General features: G+C 44.6%; 1 protein-coding gene across 3 annotated transcripts in view; it reads right to left on the reverse strand.

Moving 5' to 3' along the window:
- The window catches only part of TULP4 (TUB like protein 4), a 290551-nt gene that overhangs the window by 56903 nt on the left and 213216 nt on the right, over nucleotides 1-20432 (reverse strand). For all 3 annotated transcript variants that reach the window (XM_033234932.1, XM_033234933.1, XM_033234934.1), the window contains exons 5-6: nucleotides 6514-6694; nucleotides 3435-3569 (exon numbers count right to left, since the gene is read on the reverse strand). In XM_033234932.1, coding sequence (XP_033090823.1) covers nucleotides 3435-3569; nucleotides 6514-6694 — 316 coding nt within the window. The remainder of the gene's footprint in view (nucleotides 1-3434; nucleotides 3570-6513; nucleotides 6695-20432) is intronic.

The raw sequence follows: 20432 nt of genomic DNA on the forward strand, positions 1-20432 counted from the left end.
GGGCCACATTCAAAGCTGTCCTGGGCTGCTTGTGGCCCACAGGCTGCAAGCTGGACAAGCATGCCTTAGAAGCTGCTTCAGAGCCAAGGACTTTCTGATCTTCTCCTGCTTCCCCCAAACAACCAGGAAAGACTTAACCACCAGAGAAGAGAATAAAAGTTGTCAAAACCTTTGGTCACAGGCAGAGTTCTACCCTTTACCTTTCCATAACTTACAAGTCCCATTCAGTTCCCAAGAATTATTAACAAGATAACATCTACCTCCTGGGTCCCTTCATTGCCCCTTAGAAATCACTCACTACTAAATCGTGATTGCCTACCCACCTTCCCATTTCCCTCCTTCCCATGGAAAGGGTATAAAAACTTCCAACCATATGGCCTTTCTTGGAGTCTCTTATTTTATGTGGGTCCTATGCTTATTCACATTAATACATTTCTATGCCTTTTCTCCTATTAATCTGTCTACTGTCAATCATTTCAGGGAACCTTCAGAGAGGACAGAAGGGAAGCTTTTCCTCTGTCTTTACAGCACCTACTAGATGGCACCAGCTCATTTCAATTTAATCTAACTTTCTGAAACTAGGAAGACACAGAACAAAAGCATCCTGCATATAGGTTTTTTTTTTTTTTGAGACGGAGTCTTGCTCTGTTGCCCAGGCTGGAGTGCAATGGGGCCATCTCGGTACACTGCAACCTCTGCCTCCCGGGTTCAAGTGATTCTCCTGCCTTAGCTTCCCAAGTAGCTGGGATTACAGGCATGCACCACCACACCTGGCTAATTTTTGTATTTTCAGTAGAGATGAGGTTTTGCCATGTTGACCAGGCTGGTCTTGAACTCTTGACCTCAGGTGATCCACCTGCCTCAGCCTCCCAAAGTGCTGGGATTACAGGTGTGAGCCACTGCACCCCACTGAAAGCATCCTGTAAATAACTGAAAACATTTTTAGGTTAGATTTAGATATCTAGTTAGGTAATAATTAAGATGCTAAATTTGCCTGTATTTTTAGAAGAAAACTCAAAAATTTTTCACATTTGGGAGGGCTACTTTGGGTCACCTCCCCAAGTTACCTAACGTGTGCTTCTACCTATATTATACATATAGTTGCAAAACGTTAGAAATGCTGCTCCAGGCTGGGCATGGTGGCTCATGCCTGTAATCCCAGCACTTTGGGAGGCTGAGGCAGGTGGATCACCTGAGGTCAGGAGTTCCAGACCAGCCTGACCAATACGATGAAACCCCGTCTCTACTAAAAATACAAAAATTAGCCAAGTGTGGTGGCATGCGCCTGTAATCCCAGCTACTCGGGAGGCTGAGACAGGAGAATCACTTGAACCTGGGAGGCAGAAGTCGCAGTGAGTCAAGATCGTGCCATTGTACTCCAGCCTGGGCAACAAGAGCAAAACTCCATCTCAAAAAAAAAGAAAAAAAAAAAAAAGAGAAATGCTGCTCCAACACCTTGGGCATATTCAAAGGGTAAAAAATAAAGTTTCCATAAGCAGGGTGGTAAAAAATTGGAAAAATTCCCCCTGTAAAGAATAAAAAGGAACTGAGTGGTAATTGCATTATGTTCAGTCTTCACCGGATATTTGGTAGAGAAACAAAGTTCAGGATTCCAGAACTAGAGGCAGGTTCTCAAAAAATTAATAAATTTGGTTTAAAGGTTTAAAAACAGAATTTTGAAGAAAAAGGCTAAGCATGGATTATAAATACATTAGGAATTACATCCTTGTGTTTTAGCTCCATGAAAGACAGAACATTCAGAAAAAAATTTACAGACAAGCACAGGAATTTAAGTTCATCACCACCACAAAAAATAGGTACTCAGCTCCTACCAGGGCGTATGTGTGATAAAAAGGACTTCAGCATCATTCATGTCCCTCAGGAGTTTACAGCCTAAATAATTCCTCATAATTATAGTCCTGAGACAGTAGATTGGGATGCCCCAAAGAGGGTGTGTAATATGCTTCCAAAAATATTCTATAGTGTAAAAACAGAATAATTACATGAGGGGGTGCTGAGGCAGGTATGATTCTTGCCAACCAACAGTTAAGTACATAGACTTAATTCTTTTATTTTTCTTGAGATGGCGTCTCGCTCTGTCGCCCAGGCCGGAATGCAATGGTGCAGTCTCGGCTCACTGCAACCTCCACCTCCCAGGTTCAAGCGATTCTCCTGCCTCAGCCTCCCAAGTAGCTGGGACTATAGGCACACACCACCACACCTGGCTAATTTTTTTTTTTTTTCTGAGACAGAGTCTTGCTCTGTCACTCAGGCTGGAGTGCAGTGGCTCAATCTCAGATCACTGCAACCTCCACCTCCCAAGTTCAAGCAATTCTCCTGCCTCAGCCTCCCAAGTAGCTGGGATTACAGGCATGTGCCACCACGCCCAGCTAATTTGTGTATTTTTAGTAGAGACAGGGTTTCACGATGTTGGCCAGGCTGGTCTTGAACTCCTGACCTCGTGATCCGTCCACCTCAGCCTCCCAAAGTGCTGGGATTACAGGCGTGAGCCACCGCGCCCTGCCTAGAGTTTACATCCCTGTGATTGCTGAATAATTCAGGCAAGCAGCAGCAGCAGCACACGGTAATGACTCCCTAGACTGATGGCCAGTTTTGAATGACAGTAGTGAGTTATACCAAAGTTCCTGCCTTGTCTCCTATATCCTCATTCAGATTACAGGAGGTCCCTTAAACATCAAGTGTCAGAGGCAGCCAGGTATTGAATTTTAAAACCTTTTTACATTGTACCACTCAACCCTGAAGAGACAGATTGTTTTTCCATAGAACTCACATCAGTGGAGTCAACAACATCAGCAGTAGCCTCGAATTAAAAAATTCACAACACTCCAAATGCCTATGCCCACTGATTTTCTTTTGAGATAACAACACTCATAATATCTATCAGGAAGGTATCAGCACTTGACTGCTGCCCTTCACATCAATGTCTCAGTCTAGTAATTGCAGAATCTTCACAAGTCTTTCAACGTAACTTTATCGCACAATGATCAGCTTCTTAATAAGCCTGCCAGGTTCTTAAAATCACAGGGGCTTCTATGTAAATGATGGCTTGTGCACCATCTGCTCCCTCAGGGATGGCAGGTGCTGCAGTCCGTTTATTGTGCAGACACGTGTAAGCCAGATACAAACACACTTGTACACCTGAGAGAGGATCATTCTTGCCATAGTGAGGAAAAGAGCAGGTTAAGACAAAGACTGAATGTCAGGAATCTCCCTTTGAGATAAGACTAGGTATGGACTTGTCAGATAAGCAAAGGACTGAAGAGGGAGCGGCTTTAGTTAACAGACTCCACGAAGCCCAGAAGGGGTCACCACAGAGGACACGAATCAGTAAGCACAGGGTGTACAAGACCAGCCTTGAAGCAAACACACGCAGGCCTGGTCTGCAGGCTTGGGGTGTGTGCAGCATTCTGTACCTTTCAGCCCTGAGCGGATGACCGTGGGAGACAAGTCATCGTAGTTGCTCATTAAGCTGATGTCTCCCGAGGTGAAGCTGACGGTGAGCAGAGGCTTGATGTTCTGCACTGGGATGGGATACGCTGCTGGACCATCTGCAGGAACACAAGTGCCAGATGAAAAGGAGGGAAACACACCACCTAAATCCAGGTTCCCAAAGCTGCAATCTTGCATGGTGCCTTAGAAATTGCCTGACAATGCAGATCCTGCTCTGGATTGGGATGCTACCTGAATGAAGCATTCTACATCATTCAGGAACTACACAAGGGCCATCAGTGGGCACTAACAGAGAATTTGTGAGTAAGAAGCAGGACACTAGAGAGACAGCCCTGGGGGCAACTGGTGAGTGGTGAGAATATGTGTGAAAGTTTATTACCTTGATGTTAATGTGTTACATGGTTCTAATGATATAGAGACATAAATTATTTTAATGTCATACAACATCCAGGGATGGTAGGAGGAGGGGTAAAAACATTTTCTTAATTATGGTCTAAAAGAGAAAAAAATTGCTTTTCAAGACTAACTCCTCTTCCGTTGAATGTTACAGAAAATAAGCAGCCACAGTGGCCCACCCATATTTGGAGAGAAGGCTGGGCTAAATGTGGCTCATAGAGGCTTGCTGCACCTGCGGAGCACAGCCGGCATAAGGAAAACCCTGCGCTGGAGGCTCATGCAGACATTAAAGAAGGGGCCATGATGGATCATGGACTTGGTCTTTCACAGGGTGTTTGAAAAAGCAAAAGTAAGCCCTTCCTAGATGCCTAGATAGATCAAAGTTTTCAGAAGGCTCCTGTAGGCTTCACCCCACACTGGGCTCATCTTAGCAGCCATAGAGGCGGGCCTGCCTGCCATCTGTCTGCAGAGGAAGCCCAGTTATTGCTTTGCTTTACATCATGACACTGCACTATACCGACCTCTGCCCTCAAATTCCCTAGGCCACTAAGAAGAAGCTTGTTGCATGTGAAAGGTGAACACTTGTCACCTGTTATCCTCTAAACTGCCCCCCTGCTTCTGAGCTTCTGAAAAGGGCAACTGCCTGGAGGAGCAACCAGGGACTGAATTCTGTTCTTGGACTTACTCTAGACTTGCTTTATAAACTTGGTCTCTGGATCTTGTGTTTTTTTCTTTTTCTTTTTTTTTTTTGAGACGGAGTCTCACTCTGTTGCCCAGGCTGGAGTGCAGTGGCGTGATCTTGGTTCTCATTGCAGGGTCCACCTCCTGGGTTCACACCATTCTCCTGTCTCAGACTCCTGAGTAGCTGGGATTACAGGCGCCCACTACCACACCCGGCTAATTTTTGTTTTGTTTTGTATTTTTAGTAGAGACGGGGTTTCAGTGTGTTAGCCAGGATGGTCTTGATCTCCTGACCTCATGATCCACCCGCCTTGGCCTCCCAAAGTGCTGGGATTACAGGCGTGAGCCACTGTGCCTGGCCCCTTTTTTTTTTTTTTTTTTTTTTCAATAATAAAATGGAGGTAAGTAAATCTGGATTTGACCCATTAAAGAGGAGTTCTAAGAGTATCCTGAGTCCATGTGATGAAGACACTGACTTTACTATTATGAAGCTGTAGAAATATGACCAACACCTCTCTCAAGGCTGGTATTCTATTAGGAAAGGGGATGGTTAACTCCTAAACTGCTTTATGGGTGCTAGGAACACCCATAAACAGCCCTCAAGCCACTGGTCCTAAAACACTACCATTAATCTCAACTGTTTTTCACATGTGAATGCCTTCTCCTAAAATGAATGAATGAATGTGTGTGTGTATACACACATGTGTCTGCTGCTGGGGAGCATAACGTGCTGTGGCAGGAAAGAGAAGACAACATGAGAATACTGCAGGTTCCAATGGAGGCAGACACTGATGGGGGAGAAAATTTCTATAATTTCCCCCAGAACAGCCCTTCACAGGACGACGTGCCCCACAGTGGCAAGAAACGTTAGAAACCACCCACTGTACCCTTTGACTATGAAGGGCACACAGCAGTGTAAGCACAGCTCTGCCAGGCTAAGGATAGAAGCCTGTGGCAGTGTGACCACTTCTAATCAAGAAGCCAGTCCCACTCCCCAAAATGAGGTGGTTATAGCTAGGTAGGAAGGCTAAATCCTAGTGTTCTATACCACTGTAGGATGACTATAGTTAACAATAGCATATTATCATATTATATAGTTTCAAATACCTAGAACGAGGATATTGAATGTTCCCAACACAAAGAAGTGACAAATGTTTGAGATGAATGTTAATTAAAATGATCTGATCACTATACATTATGTGTATCAAACCATCACAATGTACCTCATGAATATGTACAATTATTGTATGTCAACTTTTTTTAGAAGAGATGGGTACAGGGGATGGGATGCTGGTGAAGAGCCAACAGAGTAGGCCAGTGCTGTACACTGATTCTGGAGACCTAGAGGTTAAGGTGGCTAGAATTTGAAGTTATCCCCACCAAGAGTATTCAACACCAAGTGGTGTATACACAGAGGCAGCAGGTCTTTTTGACCTGAGAAGGAGGAGAGCTTCTGCCCAAAATAAAGAGGATAGACAGAAATGTGGAGTTATCTGCCCAAGGTGCTGGCCTTCATTATGGCAGAACAAATCCTTTTCTCATGCACCTAAAGCCACAGGCTTTAATAACATTGGGGATTTGGATATATCACATATTAAGTTATAATAATAGCACAGAATTTTTCATCTTTAGCTTTCTTTATTGTCACTAAGCAGCTAAGCCCCACCATACCTCAGGGACACAGGAAGAGCCATGCGTCTCACTTTATATCTAGGAAAAGCTAAGCGAATTAAGTGTAATCAATTCGACCAGTGATTCTGAGAAAAGGGACAACAGGGGGGAGACAGTCACATCTAGATGAGGCCAGCCCTACCTTGCATTTCAGCTCAAGAACTCTTCCCAGGAAGCCCGGGTGCCATAGGTGTTGTGGTCCTTCACCCTCCCTCCTCTACATCAGTCTACTCCCCTCCAGCGCCCTTCCTTGTCCTTCTGGTCAGTGACAAGGAAAGTAGGGCCAATGAGTACCTTGGGGAGGGGCGTAGTCATCTGAGTCCGTGTCGCTCTCACTGCTGTCCTCCACCAGGAAGATTGGGTAGTTCCAGGACATGCCGAGGACGCCGTCTGACTCGTGCAGGAGGACGTGGGCCAGCATCCTGCCGTGGCAATCCATGACAATCACCTGCCCATCAGCCGTGCCAAACAGCACCTGCAATCCAAGACGGGGACCTCTGATCTCTGACCAAGTGGCAGCAAGGGTCAGTTTCTGGCACACCTTGTTGCCTCAATTTGTTTTAGGAAGACAATATATATTTAGAACTAAAAATTGCTAGTTAAGTAACAACAGCACAGTGACACAAAATGTTAAGAACCTCTGCTGGCTATTCCTGCAAGAATTTTAGTCTTCTAATACTGAAATGTGACTAACAGCAGAATGAGTATATTATATTGCATGGATGTTTTCAAATACTACCAGCAAAATCACTGTTATACTATTTGCAGGGGTTTTGCTTTGTATTTTTGATTGGAGGAGAGGAGTTAGGAAAATATTCATTTACTTTTCTGGAAAACAAAGCAGCAGCAGAGATTTGTTGTTATAATTTTCTCAAATTTAGAAGAAAAAGCTTAGGTTTATGTTTGACCCAAGAGAAAATACATTGGGTTATGTAAGCATGTTATCTAACCATATCTGGAAAAGAAGATCCTCCTGAAACAATGTTTTATTTCCAATGCTGAATGTTTCACTTCACTGAGAATAATGGTATTAATGTATTAATTTATGATTAATTTAAGGATGTAGTAATAGTATTAAAATATTAAGTACTTTGCACTAAACACTATGCTGAAAGCTCTGCCTCATTAACTGTCAAAACCATGAGTTAGGTACTAGCTTTGCTGGGGTGGCCCAGGTGGGCTTTTGCTACCACAGTGTGCTGAGGGCTGCTCCTCAGACACTTTCCTTGGCTTCACCCATCTCAGAGCACACACTCAGGAGCATGCTGGGTAGTACAGACAGGTACATGGCCAGAGCTAAAGAACAGTCTGGGTAGAGGAAGGCTGGATGCTCCCCTCCATGACAGCGGCAAAGGGGCACCTCACAGCTGCTGAACATCCCCCTGCCGCCACCAACCAAACATCCTGAGAGGAATCCTGGTGCCTGGGCAGCAGGACCTCCACCGAGGTGCATCACATTGCATTATCTTCTGCTCTGTGTGATGATGTCTGCAGTTTCTGCATTGGTTGCCATTAAAAACTTTACATCTTTTGTCTAATGGGATCTGTCTATCCATCAGCATCTCATTGCAACAATCATGCAAGTTATCTCCACTTTACAAACACACAAACAACTTCAGAGAGGCCAAGTAGGCTGACAAAGGCATTAAGTGATCAAGCCAAGGCTGTCTAACTAGAAAGGCTAGAATTTACCCAAAGGGAGAGCTGGTTAAGGCTTTTTCCATTTTTTGCTTCTTTTTGCTTGAGATTTTAATGTGAAGCTCCTTGGGGGCAGAGACAGTCCATAGCTATATCCCTGGCACCTAACAGAGCTTTGTGTACAGTGCAGGCACTCAATAAATATTTATTGCTAAATGAATGCATTAAAGTCTGTGACAAGCAAAAGGCAATTTTAGGATATAAATACTGATGACTGAGAGACTGCCTGCAGAAAGTTCATAGAATTCACAGAGCTATTTTAGAATAAATTGTTCATCAAATATTCCCTTAAATATGATCTATATTTTAATGAATGAACACTAAAAAAGGCTAAAACAATTTGCCTCCAGATGCAGCAATTAATTCATTACTGGAAAGACATAATTACTAGGAACACCATGGAATTCATTTTAGAAAAAGGTGAAATTTTAGCTGTCAAGAAAAAAAAATTAGTATCTGATGGCATAGCTACAAAGCCTTCACGTGACACAGGTGTAGGGATCAAGACACTGGAGCATGGGTCACAGACCTGCTGAAGTCCTAGAAGAGGCAGACGTTTAATGTGCTTGGTGAGCAGTTTTCAACGACAATAAATACGAAATATGACTTCTTAGAACTTTAACTGAGCTGTACCCATCGCCACATTTATCACTATTCTCATCCCTTTACTGTGGGATTGTGTGATTTCTGACCCCTAGTTACACTATAAGCTTTTGAGGCGATGGACTGTTATGGACTGAATGTTTATGAGCAGCCTGCCTCCCCAATTTATGTTGATGGTATCTGGAGGTGAGGTCTCTGGGGGATGATTCGGTTTAGACAAGGTCGAGAGGGTAGGGCACCCACGACGGGATTAGCGCCCATATAAGAAGAGTATGAGAGACCCGAGCTTGCAAGCGCTCTTGCTACCCCCAAGCACTGAGGAAAGGCTATGTGAGGACCCAGGGAGAAGGCAAGCCAGGAGTCAGCCTCCACCATGAACCAAATTGGCTGGCGCTTTGATCTTAGGCTTGCCAGCCTCCAGAATTGTGAGAAATCAATGTCTGTTGTTTAAGCCCCTTGGTCTGTGGTATTTTGTTATAGCAGCCCAAGCAGAGGCCTGAACCACATCAGCTTTGCTCAACAGTACCTCCCTAGGCCCTGTCATGGTGTACAACACAAGAAGTATTTGCAAAAGGGAGGAAATACCTCTGCATTAAAGGTCTTTTGAATTAATACTCATTTTTCCATTTTAGAGAAGAAAGGACAGATGAGAGTACATACATATAATTCCTGAATAAAGGACTGATTAAGTTATCAGAGTTTAGTATCACACTAAAGCAAAACAGAACAAAAAGGGCAGGCCCCAAATCCACGACCATTAATTAATTCCAACTACAGCTCCCACAGGAAGACAAAAACACTATTAAGATTGGAAAAAATGGGAAAAGCAGCACTGACAGTTTAGTTATCAAGCAATGACGGAAGAAATTACTCTGTTTTGGAACAAGTATGTCACAGACAACTGAAGAACAGTGATACAATATGAAATCAGATTTTTAAAAATTTCTTCCAATACACCTTCTTTTCATGCCTAATCACTTTTTTATATATATATATATATTTTTTTTTTTTATTATACTTTAAGTTCTAGGGTACATGTGCATGACGTTTATATCATGTATAACTCCCCAATGCAATCCCTCCCTCCTCCCCCCTCCCCATGATAGGCCCTAGTGTGTGATGTTCCCCTTCCCGAGTCCAAGTGATCTCATTGTTCAGTTCCCACCTATGAGTGAGAACATGCGGTGTTTGGTTTTCTCTTCTTGTGATAGTTTGCTAAGAATGATGGATTCCAGCTGCATCCATGTCCCTACAAAGGACGCAAACTCATCCTTTTTGATGGTTGCATAGTATTCCATGGTGTATATGTGCCACATTTTCTTAATCCAGTCTGTCACATATGGACATTTGGGTTGATCCAAGTCTTTGCTATTGTGAATAGTGCCGCAATAAACATACGTGTGCATGTGTCTTTGTAGTAGAGTAATTTATAATCCTTTGGGTATATACCCAGTAGTGGGATGGCTGGGTCATATGGTACATCTAGTTCTAGATCCTTGAGGAATCGCCATACTGTTTTCCATAATGGTTGAACTAGTTTACAATCCCACCAACAGTGTAAAAGTGTTCCTATTTCTCCACATCCTCTCCAACACCTGTTGTTTCCTGACTTCTTAATGATTGCCATTCTAACTGGTGTGAGATGGTATCTCATTGTGGTTTTGATTTGCATTTCTCTGATGGCGAGTGATGATGAGCATTTTTTCATGTGTCTGTTGGCTGTATGGATGTCTTCTTTTGAGAAATGTCTGTTCATATCCTTTCCCCACTTTTTGATGGGGTTGTTTGTTTTTTTCTTGTATATTTGTTTGAGTTCTTTGTAGATTCTGGATATTAGCCCTTTGTCAGATGAGTAGGTTGCAAAAATTTTCTCCCATTCTGTAGGTTGCCTGTTCACTCTGATGGTAGTTTCTTTTGCTGTGCAAAAGCTCTTTAGTTTAATTAGATCCCATGTGTCAATTTTTGCTTTTGCTGCCGTTGCTTTTGGTGTTTTAGACATGAAGTCCTTGCCCATGCCTATGTCCTGAATGGTACTACCTAGATTTTCTTCTAGGGTTTTTATGGTATTAGGTCTAACATTTAAGTCTCTGATCCATCTTGAATTAATTTTCGTATAAGGGGTAAGGAAAGGATCCAGTTTCAGCTTTCTACTTATGGCTAGCCTAATCACTTTTAATGAGATAAAGCTTATGTGAGCAAAGGACTTCAGAAGAACAAGATTGACAGCCTAATAATAATGAATATACGGCCGGGCGCGGTGGCTCAAGCCTGTAATCCCAGCACTTTGGGAGGCCGAGACGGGCGGATCACGAGGTCAGGAGATCGAGACCATCCTGGCTAACATGGTGAAACCCCGTCTCTACTAAAAATACAAGAAACTGGCCGGGCGACGTGGCGGGCGCCTGTAGTCCCAGCTACTCGGGAGGCTGAGGCAGGAGAATGGCGTGAACCCGGGAGGCGGAGCTTGCAGTGAGCCGAGATCCGGCCACTGCACTCCAGCCTGGGCAGCAGAGCGAGACTCCGTCTCAAAAAAAAAAAAAAAAAAAAAATAATGAATATACATATGACAAGTGCATCAATCTCTGCTGCTTCTGCTCTTTAATGTTGGTCAAGTAATGAATGTGTTCTGAGTGGGCTGGTGCTCTTGTTTCTAGAATTCTCTGTGCTAGTGCTCCCCAGGCTCAGCTATAGGTCCTTTTCTCTCTAGGAAACCACAATCATGCCTACAGCCTCAAGGATCCCATTCATAGCTGACTCCCTGCACAGGCCTTTGTCCCGAGTCCCAGACTCTCACATGCAACTGCATTCCTGTCATTTCCCAAAGATGTGCCAAAGGTCCTCAGTGTCAACATGTCTTAAGATCAAACGCATGATTGCATCCTTTCCTGAGCAACACACACACAACCAGATCGTGTCAAGCAAAGACTGAGGCTTGTGCTTTATCTCCAATGTCTAGTACACCAGCTGGTTCACAGCAGTGCTCACACATCATGTTTAAAGGCTTCTGGGCCCCACCACACAGAATTAATCTTGCTCTAACGATGGCCCCACAGCATTCTGAACTTGGTTCTGGTTTTGTGTGCCTGTCTGCCAGTAAACCACAAGCATCTCAAGGGCAGGTCTGCACTCCCAGGTTCTCATTCACTCAGTGACTCAATGAATATAAATAAATTTCTGCCCAAATATTTGCCCAAGTTTTCCTACAAAAATGAAGGAGCAATCTCCTTCCTTTCTTCTTTATAAACCAATTCCCAAATCCTCCCATAAAACTATCCCCAAAAAACACTTCCAAGGATGAGTCATGGACATTTCTGTCCCATATTTTCCTGCTGTTTCCTGTGATGAACTCTAGGCTTCAGGTATTGGCAGGGCCAATGCTCCCTCTGTAATGCATATACCAGGACAAAATAAGCAGTAGAGACATACAGGTCAAGTCATACCAGTTCAATGGCTGCCTCGCTGGGTTCGGTTTACTTTGCAGCCTTGAATATACTCATTGCAGGGCAGTTTCTAATAGCAACACGGCCAAGCACCTATAATCCCAGCACTTTGCGAAGCTGAGATGGGAGGATCACTTTAAGCCAGGAGTTTGAAACCAGCCTGGTCAACAAGGTGAGACCCTGTCCTCTACAAAAAAAACAAAAAAATGTATCAGGGCATGGTGGTGAGCACCTGCAGTGCTAGCTCCTGGGGAGGCTGAGGCGGGAGGATCACTAGAGCCCAGGAGTTCAAGGCTGCAGTGAGCCACGATTGCGCCAATGCACTCCAGCTTGGGTGACTAAGCAAGACTCTGACACACACACACACACACACACACACAGCAATGCAATTATGATATCCATATATAATCTCTTTATTTCAATGTACTCCATTCTAAACTATTTTAGATGCAATTATTTAAAAATAAACACAATTATTATCAGTAGTTTAAAATAAACCAAGCCACAACCAAAGGGGGAGAAGAGAGGATATAAAATCATTGAAAAGACTTCTATTTTGGAAGCCGTGGTATCTCATCAGTACCTTTATCTTTGGACCCTACACATCTAAATTGTTGAATAAAACCATGTTGGGAAATGTCAACTTCAATAACACATACTTTCCAAAATGTTCACTCTTTTGTAACAGAGTTTAATTTGTAGTATTGGAACTAGTTCCTGAAGGAGGTGACTTTTTCCCACTTACTTACTTTTATGACTAAAGGCTGGGGGAATACACTAAAAAACTGATTACAAATCCCTCCTAGTGACCTTAGCACCTCTGGTGGCATGCATGTGTAGCTGCAGACAGAGAAATGAAAAAACAGCCATGATGCCCCTTCTTTTCCTTGGAAGGAACTCTTTTTGTTCTAAAATGCGGCTAAAGTAAAAAAAAAAAAAAAAAAAAATTTTTTTTTTTTTAATTTTCAAGATGGAGTCTCGCTCTGTCGCCCAGGCTGGAGTGCAGTGGTGCAATCTCGGCACACTGCAATCTCCACCTCCCGGGTTCATGCCATTCTCCTGCCTCAGCCTCCCAAATAGCTGGGACTACGGGCGCCCGCCACCACGCCCAGCTAATTTTTTGTATTTTTTAGTACATGTTCAAGTACAAGTAATTTTTTACCATGTTAGCCAGGATGGTCTCGATCTCCTGACCTCGTGATCCGCCTGCCTCAGCCCCTCAAAGTGCTGGGATTACAGGTGTGAGCCACCGTGCCTAGCCAAAAACTTTTTTAAGACCTCCTGCTGGGTTTCAGAACACTGGCCTTCAGATGTGCTTCAAGGCCAGACTTGAATATTTTGCAACTAAATAAACAGTCACTGAAATCAGACAGTTGTAAATGACAGAACTGCTCAATTAACAGAATATTTCCTGTTTTTTTTTTTTTTTAAGATGAAATGTAATTTCAAAGTTGACTATTACAATCACTCCTAAATCTGAATCTTCAGGCTAACAATAATTTGGAAGTCATCTCATCTCCTCACTGAAGAAAAGACCACTTGTAAACTAACCCATTAAAATGAGAGACTCTCCCATGCCTAAAGATTTTCAAAGAAGGAGGTATTCTGCCTCAGGCCTCAAATTTAATGTTAAATGATTCCCATTACCAGAATATTCTTCTCCAAATCTTTCAGGCTCCATTTTTAAGTTTATTCATCCTTCTAAGACATACCCATATATCAATTTCTGGGAGTAGAGAATAGTCTGACTACAGGACCAATACAAAAATGCATTTATGGCCAGGCATGGTAGCTCATGACTGTAATCCCAGCACTTTGGGAGGCCAAGACGGGCAGATCATTTGAGGTTACGAGTTCAAAACCAGCCTGGCCAACATGGTGAAACACCATCTCTACTAAAAATAAAAAAATTGGCTGGGCACGGTGGCTCACGTCTGTAATCCCAGCACTTTGGGAGGCCGAGGCAGGTGGATCATGAGGTCAGGAGATTGACACCATCCTGACCAACATGGTGAAAGCCTGTCTCTACTAAAAATACAAGAATTAGCTGGGCATGGTGGCACACGCCTATAGTCCCAGCTACTCCGGAGGCAGAGGCAGGAGAATCGCTTGAACCCAGGAGGCGGAGGTTGCAGTGAGCCAAGATTGTGCCACTGCACTCCAGCCTGGCGACAGAGCAAGACTCCGTCTCAAAAAAAAAAAAAAAAAAATTAGCCAGGTATGGTGGTGGACGCCTGTAACCCCAGCTACTTGGCTGGGAGGCTGAGGCAGGAGAATTGCTTGAGCCCAGGAGGTGGAGACTGCAGTGAGCAGAGATAGCGCCATTGTATTCCAGGAACCTGGGGGACAAGAGCAAAACTCCGTCTCAAAAAAAAAACAACAACAACAAAAAACAGCATTTAACTGGAATATCTCCAGCAGGGTACACAAGTAACTGAAAACACGTTACCTCTGGTCAGCTTGGGGATAGAAGGAGGGATCTTTACATCATATGTCCTATGGAACATTTAGTATTTTATACCATGTGAATATACTATTAAAAATACATCTAAATATACATTGAATGAGGAAGAAAGGTATGCTTCAGGAATATAGCCCTATATCAGCTCTTTGAAGTAAGGCATAACTGCCCAGGGTAGCCACTCACCAAGAGGCCTGGGAAGGTGCATGTGTACTTTGATCAGAAGACCCCAAGAGACGTTGGAATCTGCTTGGCCTGTTGGTGTGCAGTCTGAGCCTGTTGGGGAAACATCCTTTCCTTTGCAAAGAATCGGGCCTAGGGGTTAGCTAGTGGGGTTCATCCTACTTTGAGTCCTAGCGCCTTAGTAAGGTTCATCATTCTGCCTCCCAAGTGTCAGCTTCAAATGCCTTCCCATTTCAAAATTTTACAACTCTTCAAAACACATTGAAATATACTTCTAAATATGATGAAAAGAGCAATTTTTTCCCATGGCTACTGATAAACTTCTCAACAAACGAGCAGAGAGGAAAGGACTTGCTGGTCTGTGCTACCAGTGGCGGCTGGGCAACAGTGGTGCGAGCAGACCCAACAGCACTTGTGACCGGTGCCAATGACAAGCCAAACGGGACCTGAGTTAATGCAGGAAGGACAAATATTTAATCCATAATAAATGCTGCAGCAGGGAGAATGAGGGAGGAGGAGGGAGGCATAGGCTGTAGTCAGGGAAGGAGAAATAACTGAAAAGCAGGAAGGAGGCTGTCAATGTGATTAGGCTCTCTGGCTTTACTACCTGGAGCTTATCAAAATTAGGCCCCTACTCTCTCACAAAGCCTGGGAGATGGGCCCTATCAAACAGTTGATTCTCTCGGCAGCCTCTCTCCCAGGCAGGAACGTAAGAAAGCTGGAGCAGTCATCCTCAGGACACGGTCTTGAGTTGTTAGAAACTGTGCCAGTGTTCCAGCCAGACCAACATGGTGAAACCCTGTCTCTACTACAAAATATAACAAAAAAATTAGCCGGGCGTGGTGTTGGGCACCTGTAGTCCCAGCTACTTGGGAGGCTCAGGCAGGACAATGACGTGAATCCGGGAGGCGGAGCTTGTAGTGAGCCGAGATCGCACCACTGCACTCCAGCCTGGGCGACAGAGTGAGACTCTGTCTCCAAAACAAAAAAAAAAGAAAAAAAAAAAAGAAACTGTGCCAGTGTTTGCTCCAGGGTGTGTGTGTGTGGGAAGGAAAAAGACGATGTGGATGAAACCATTTATGCTGGGAGTATGCAGTTTTTAGAGGCCAAGGTTGAGGTCCAGCTGAGAAGAGGGCCCAGAGAGTCCTGACCAGAAGGAGTGAGCCTTTGTCCTGGTGGTGAACACATGTGAAACAGCACATCTCACCCCTCCTGACACATACAAGGACATATTCAATGTCAAGGGCAGGGGCTGTAGAGCAGCAATGCCATGTGGAACCCTAGGAAGATCAATTTTGTAGTTCACCACCTGGCTAAATGGTGGCATTTAGGCAAGGTCCCTGTGTCAAAACCAAGGCCATCATCATGCTGTGGTACTGATGAAGATATATGAAGAAAATCTAACGTTGCATTAACAAGAAACTGACTTTAAGAAGGTATACGTAACAAGAGCCAGTGTATATGAATACATTCGTCTCATCTTTTATTTTTTATTTATTTATTTATTTATTTTTGAGACGGCGTCTCGCTCTGCCGCCCAGGCTGGAGTGCAGTGGCCGGATCTCAGCTCACTGCAAGCTTCGCCTCCCGGGTTTATGCCATTCTCCTGCCTCAGCCTCCTGAGTAGCTGGGACTGCAGGTGCCCGCCACCTCGTCCGGCTAGTTTTTTTGTATTTTTTAGTAGAGACGGAGTTTCACCGGGTTAGCCAGGATGGTCTCGATCTCCTGACCTCGTGATCCGCCCGTCTCGGCCTCCCAAAGTGCTGGGATTACAGGCGTGAGCCACCGCGCCTGGCCTCATCTTTTATTCTTAACCTAATTTTTTTTAGATGGAGTTTCACTCTTGTCACCTGGGCTGGAGTGCAGTGGTGCGACCTTGGCTCACTGTAACCTCTGCCTTCAGGTTCAAGTGATTCTCCTACCTTGGCCTCCTAACTAGCTGGGATTATAGCCGTGCGCCGTCATGCCCAGCTAATTTTGTATTTTAGTAGATACGGGGTTTCCCCATGTTGGCTGGGATGGTCTCGAACTCCTGACCTAAGGTGATCCACCACCCTCAGCCTCCCAAAGTGCTGAGATTACAGGCATGAGCCACTGCACCTGGTTTACTCAATGTAAATCTCAAGAAACATTTTTATTTAGCATATTTTAAAATTCATTAATACTGAGTGCTCTATCTGGTGATTCATCACCTGAGTCCAGAGATAACAAAGGGTCACTTAATTTCTAGACATCTTAACTGTCGTGTCAGTCAACCAAAACACTGACAAAATGAAAAACTACAAACATAGTAGCTGCACCTGTTTCTTCTAAAGAAATATATTTTATTCCACAAAGTGCGACAGAATTTCTCAAATACATGCAAAAAGAAATAACTAAAAACGAACCAGTATCAATCGTTGGATAAAGATAGCACTGAAGGGTGGGAGGCTGTCTCCCAACTTCTTTCCTGAGCAATTCATCCTCCTAACTGTGATTCCTGTGCTCCTTGCTGATTTTGACAAGAACCATTCCTATATATGTTTAGTTCAGGGCTTAAAATAAAGATGGGTTTCCCTTGTGTAGTATTCACACTACTAAAAAGTCATGGGCAGATCTGATGGGAGGGAAGAAAAAGGATCACTCTTTGTGTTGGCTTAGACTAAATCTCATTGCAAAGTTGAGTCCCCAAGAGCTACCAGCAGCAGTTCCACTCTACCAGCCCTTTAACCTACTTACAACGCACTCGCCAGTCACTGGCAAGGGTTTTCAGTGTAGGAGCTGACCAGTGGGGTTTTACTTTAGTGGGTTTGTGGGGTTTTTTTTTTTTTTTTTGAGACAGGGTCTCACTCTGTCATCCAGGCTGGAGTGCAGTGACACAATCATGGCTCACTGTAGCCTCAGCCTCCTGGGCTTAAGCAATCCTCCCCCCTCAGCCTCCCCAGCAGCTAAGACTACATGTGTGTCCCCACACCCCGAAAATTTTTGTATTTTTTGTAGAGACAGGGTTTTGCCATGTTGCTGGTCTTGCAATCCTGGGCTCCAGTGATCCTCCCACCTCGGTCTCCCAAAGTGCTGGAATTAGAAGTGTGAGCCACCACGCCAGGCCAGATTTATTTTTTTAAGAAAGAAACACTCACTACAAGAGCTTGCGTGAGAGATTCTCATGTTCTTTTCTTGTATTGAGCATCAGGATTCAAAACCAGCAGGCTCCTGGAAGGAGGTGAGAGCTGCTCTTTGAGGAAGTGAGAGCTGCTCCGGGTGGGTAGAGGGAGAGAGTTGCTCTGGGAGGAGGTGAGAACTGCTTAGGGAGGAAAAGAGAGCTGCTCTGTGAGGGAGTGAGAGCTGCTCTGTGCCCTGTGCGGGAGTGAGAGCTGCTCTGTGCCCTGTGTGGGAGTGAGAGCTGCTCTGTGCCCTGTGAGGGACTGAGAGCTGCCCTGTGTGGGAGTGAGAGCTGCTTTGTGTGGGAGTGAGAGCTGCCCTGTGTGGGAGTGAGAGCTGCTGTGCCCTGTGTCGGAGTGAGAGCTGCTGTGCCCTGTGTCGGAGTGAGAGCTGCTGTGCCCTGTGTGGGAGTGAGAGCTGCTCTGTGCCCTGTGTGGGAGTGAGAGCTGCTCTGGGCCCTGTGTGGGAGTGAGAGCTGCCCTGTGTGGGAGTGAGAGCTGCTCTGTGAGGGAGTGAGAGCTGTTCTGTGTGGCAGTGAGAGCTGCTCTGGGCCCTCTGTGGGAGTGAGAGCTGCTCTGGACCCTGTGTGGGAGTGAGAGCTGCTCTGGGCCCTGTGTGGGAGTGAGAACTGCTCTGGGAGGGGCAGTTGTTGAGGCTGAATTGTGCTTACAGCCAGCCTTAAAGGGACAACAGAGGAAAATGTTTTCTTAGGGCAAATAGAAAACTCCTTGCCAATAATGAATTGTGACGTTTTGCTTTTGTGAAGTTCGATTTTTTTTCTATCAAAGAATAGACCTCTTCTATGTGTTAGTTGATATTTATACATCAAATATCGGTAAATTACTTTTTTTTTTGAGACGGAGTCTCGCTCTGTCACCCAGGCTGGAACGCAGTGGCGCGATCTCGGCTCACTGCAACTTCCGCTTCCCAGGTTCAAGCGATTCTCTTGTCTCAGCCTCCCGAGTAGCTGGGACTACAGGCGCCTGCCACCACGCCCGGCTAATTTTTTGTAGTTTTAGTATTTCACCATGTTAGCCAGGATGGTCTCAATCTCCTGATGTCGTGATTCCCCCGCCTCGGCCTCCCCAAGTGCTGGGATTACAGGTGTGAGCCACTGTGCCCAGCCTGTAAATTACTTTTCATTATAAAACTGTGGGCTGGGCGCAGTTTTGGGAGGCCGAGGCAGGCAGATCACCTGAAGTCAGGAGTTCAAGACTAGCCTGGCCAACATGGTGAAACCCTGTCTCCACTCAAAATACAAACATGAGCTGGGTATGGTGGTGCACGCCTGTAATCCCAGCTACTCAGGAGGCTGAGGAGGGAGAATCACTTGAACCCAGGAGACAGAGGTTGCAGTGAGCTGAGATCGTACCATTGCATTCCAGCCTGGGCGACAAGAGTGAAACTGTCTCAAACAAACAAACTGTGGTGGTTTTAGCTGAGAAAGCAAAGGGTTATACTACTGTTTTGAAGTTCCATCTTTTCCTTTCTGACTATGCAAGACAAAGGAAGCCCTCAGCAGGGACATGTGTCTCCCCAGTGCTGCAGATGTGCTCCTCCAGAGCCATGAGCAGAGCCAGACTCAAACTACGTGCTTCAATCCAACAAGAACCTCCCTCCAAGAAAGGAACAGATGACGTGTGATAATGGCACTGTGGTTATGGAAGGATGCCATGTTTTGAGGAGATTTACACTAAAGTATGTACTGGTGAAATGATATGCTATCTGGGATTCGCTTTAAATACAGCAAAGAAGAAAAAAAGAAAGGGATAAAAAAGCAAATGTAAAATATGTAGATTCCTTATTTTTCATATGCTACTGAAATTTTTCATAATCAAATTAAAAAATTATATACTTAAAAATCCCTATAGAATCACTTATTTTTTTATTTTTACAGATGGGGTTTCACTATGTTGCCCAGGCTGAAGTGCAGTAGCTATTCACAGGTGCAGTCCCATTCCTGATCAGCACAGGAGTTTTAACCTGCTTTAATGGGAGTTTCTGACTTGAGCCGGCTCACCCTCCATTAGACAATCTGGTGGTCCCCTGCACCCAGGAAGTAAACTGTATTGTAGACACCTGAATGACATAGCAAACCACAGCCCAGAACTCCTCGGCTCAAGGGATCCTCCCACCTTAGTCTCCTGAGTAGCAGCAACTACAGGCACATGCCACTGTGCCTTGCCAGAATCATTTATTACTTGGATACTTTGGGGAGTTAGGGAATCTCCTTGAGTTCTAAATTGGTACTTGTCATGACTTTATCTTTTAAAAGTGAATGAATTTTCTTTTCAACTGACCAATGTTTTAACGTTTACCTGCATATGAGTATCTATAACAGTTCATTTTTCATCCCTTAATATCTCTGGAAAGATATCCGCATACTAATTATTTTTAAATATTATTTTTATTTTATTTGAGACAGGGTCTCGCTCTGTTCCCCAGGCTGGAGTGCAGTGAGCAATCACAGCTCACTGCAGCCTCGACCTTCCAGGCTCAAGCAATCCTCCCACCTCAGCCTCCTGAGTAGCTAGGACCACTGGAATGTGCCACTGCACCTGGCTAGTTTTTAATTTTCTGTAGAGATGGGGTCTTGCTACATTACCCTGGTTGGTCTTGAACGCTTGGCCTCAAGCAATTCTCCTGCTCTGGCCTCCCAAAGTGCTAAGATTACAGGCATGATTTTA

Source organism: Trachypithecus francoisi, unplaced genomic scaffold (assembly GCF_009764315.1).
Source record: "Trachypithecus francoisi isolate TF-2019V2 unplaced genomic scaffold, Tfra_2.0 Lachesis_group15, whole genome shotgun sequence".
Classification (NCBI taxonomy): domain Eukaryota; kingdom Metazoa; phylum Chordata; class Mammalia; order Primates; family Cercopithecidae; genus Trachypithecus; species Trachypithecus francoisi.